At 62.6% G+C, this 1,633-nt stretch overlaps 1 protein-coding gene across 2 annotated transcripts in view; it reads right to left on the bottom strand.

Moving 5' to 3' along the window:
* The window catches only part of Mob2 (MOB kinase activator 2), a 59,604-nt gene extending 59,437 nt beyond the window's left edge, over window positions 1–167 (bottom strand). The window contains exon 1 of one of the 2 annotated variants that reach the window (XM_008854438.2): window positions 78–167. In XM_008854438.2, coding sequence (XP_008852660.1) covers window positions 78–94 — 17 coding nt within the window. In that variant the 5' untranslated portion in view covers window positions 95–167. The remainder of the gene's footprint in view (window positions 1–77) is intronic. The other variant, XM_029556779.1, reaches the window with a different exon arrangement.
* Between the last annotated feature and the right edge of the window lie 1,466 nt (window positions 168–1,633).

A 1,633-nucleotide genomic window follows, 5' to 3' on the forward strand; every position in this document is an offset into this window, starting at 1 on the left:
GGCCCTCGGAGCCCCCGCCCAGCCAGCCACCCGCCGCCCCGCGCCCGCCGCTGCCTCGCGCCCGCCCCGCCACTCACCCCATGAGCCAGTCCATGGCTGCGCGGGGCTCGCGCCTCGCTCGGCCTCAGCCCCGCCGGTGCCGGAAGTAAACACTCGCTGGCTCCCGCCCGCTGCCGGAAGTGACGCGCGCGCAGCCTGCTGGGACGCGTAGTCCCGACGGCCCCTGCGGCGCCGCCCGTACCCACCCGGTAGTACCAGGACTGCACAGTGCCGGGAACCTCCGTGTGCTGGGAGTCCAGAGCGCCCGGACCCCGGAGCGCCCCGATCCCGGAGTACCCCGACCGCGGAGCACCCGGGTCCCAGAGTTCCCCGACCCCAGAGCGCCCAGACCCGGGAGTGTCCCAACCCCGGAGCGCCGGGACCCTGGGGAGTCGGACCCAGGAGTACGCCGACACAGAATACCCCGATCCCAGAGTGTCCTGGACCCCGGAGCGCCCCATCCCCGAGTGCCAGGACCCAAGAGTACTGGAAGTTGCACACCCGGGAGTGCTCACAATTCAGTGTCTGCACCAGAGGAGTGCCCCGGACCCCCAGAGTTCCTGGACCCCAGGAATGCGCTGACCCCTGGAAGTGCCCCTGACCTTCCTGGGAGTGCCTGGAACCCCAGAGTGTCCCCAAATCCAGTGTCCCAGACCCAGGAATACCTCGAATTCCCGGGAACCCCAGTGTCTCTGACCTCAGTGCCTGGCCCCTCAGAGTGCCTGGAAACTTGGGAGTGACCCTGCCTTGCAGGATGTGCCCCTTTCCCCTTCCCGTGCCTCATTCCTGTCTGTTTGTGCCCCCAGACATTGTCCCCCTTAACCTTGCTGTCATCTCTTGCCCCACCTGGTGCCTGTGGCAGGACTGTCCCCAACCACACTGCCCTTTCATTGTCCCCGGCTTTGCCAACTGTCCCACTACACACATACTTGTCCTCTCAAGTCGCCAGCTTTCCCCTCGCTCAGTGGGCTATGCCCTCTAGCTCCTGGCTGACCTCTCATCCCAGCTCCTGCATTGCATGGCCCTGGGCAGCTGTCCTACTGGCAGCTCTGTCTAGAGCCTGGCCAGGATCAGGAGCTCAGCGAGCACCTGTGAAGGGCTGACTCCCCATTCCAGGAGCACACACTGGAGCAGTGGATGCCCAACAACCCCCACCTTATGTCCTCAGGTGACATGAGCAATGGTCATTAGACAGGAAACAGCTTTGGGCCAGATGCCCTCTGTAATGAAACTGAAATGATGCTCATCCCTTCATAAAGGGTCACTCCGGGATGCTGGGAGGTGGCCATCCTCAAGCATGGATCATGAGGCCCCTAAGGGAGCATGGCAAACTTCACTGCCAACAGTGAGGAAGGAAAACTCTGGAGAGGAAGTCACCTAATAGGCTACCTCAGGAGGAAGCTGCAGGTACATACATGCTTACCTCCATCTCCATTCCCACAGGTGCCCAAGTCAGATGGGCCATTTCCCCCACCCCATGACCACCTTGCTTTTAGCTGGTTGTGTCTCTAGCAACATGACTCTGCCCACTACTCCCAAAGGGCATGAGCCCTTGATGAAGCAGCCTACTTCCGGCTGCCACCATCTTCCATCA

The sequence above is a fragment of the Nannospalax galili genome, unplaced genomic scaffold (assembly GCF_000622305.1).
Source record: "Nannospalax galili isolate Female #2095 unplaced genomic scaffold, S.galili_v1.0 scaffold507, whole genome shotgun sequence".
Taxonomy (NCBI): Eukaryota; Metazoa; Chordata; class Mammalia; order Rodentia; family Spalacidae; genus Nannospalax; species Nannospalax galili.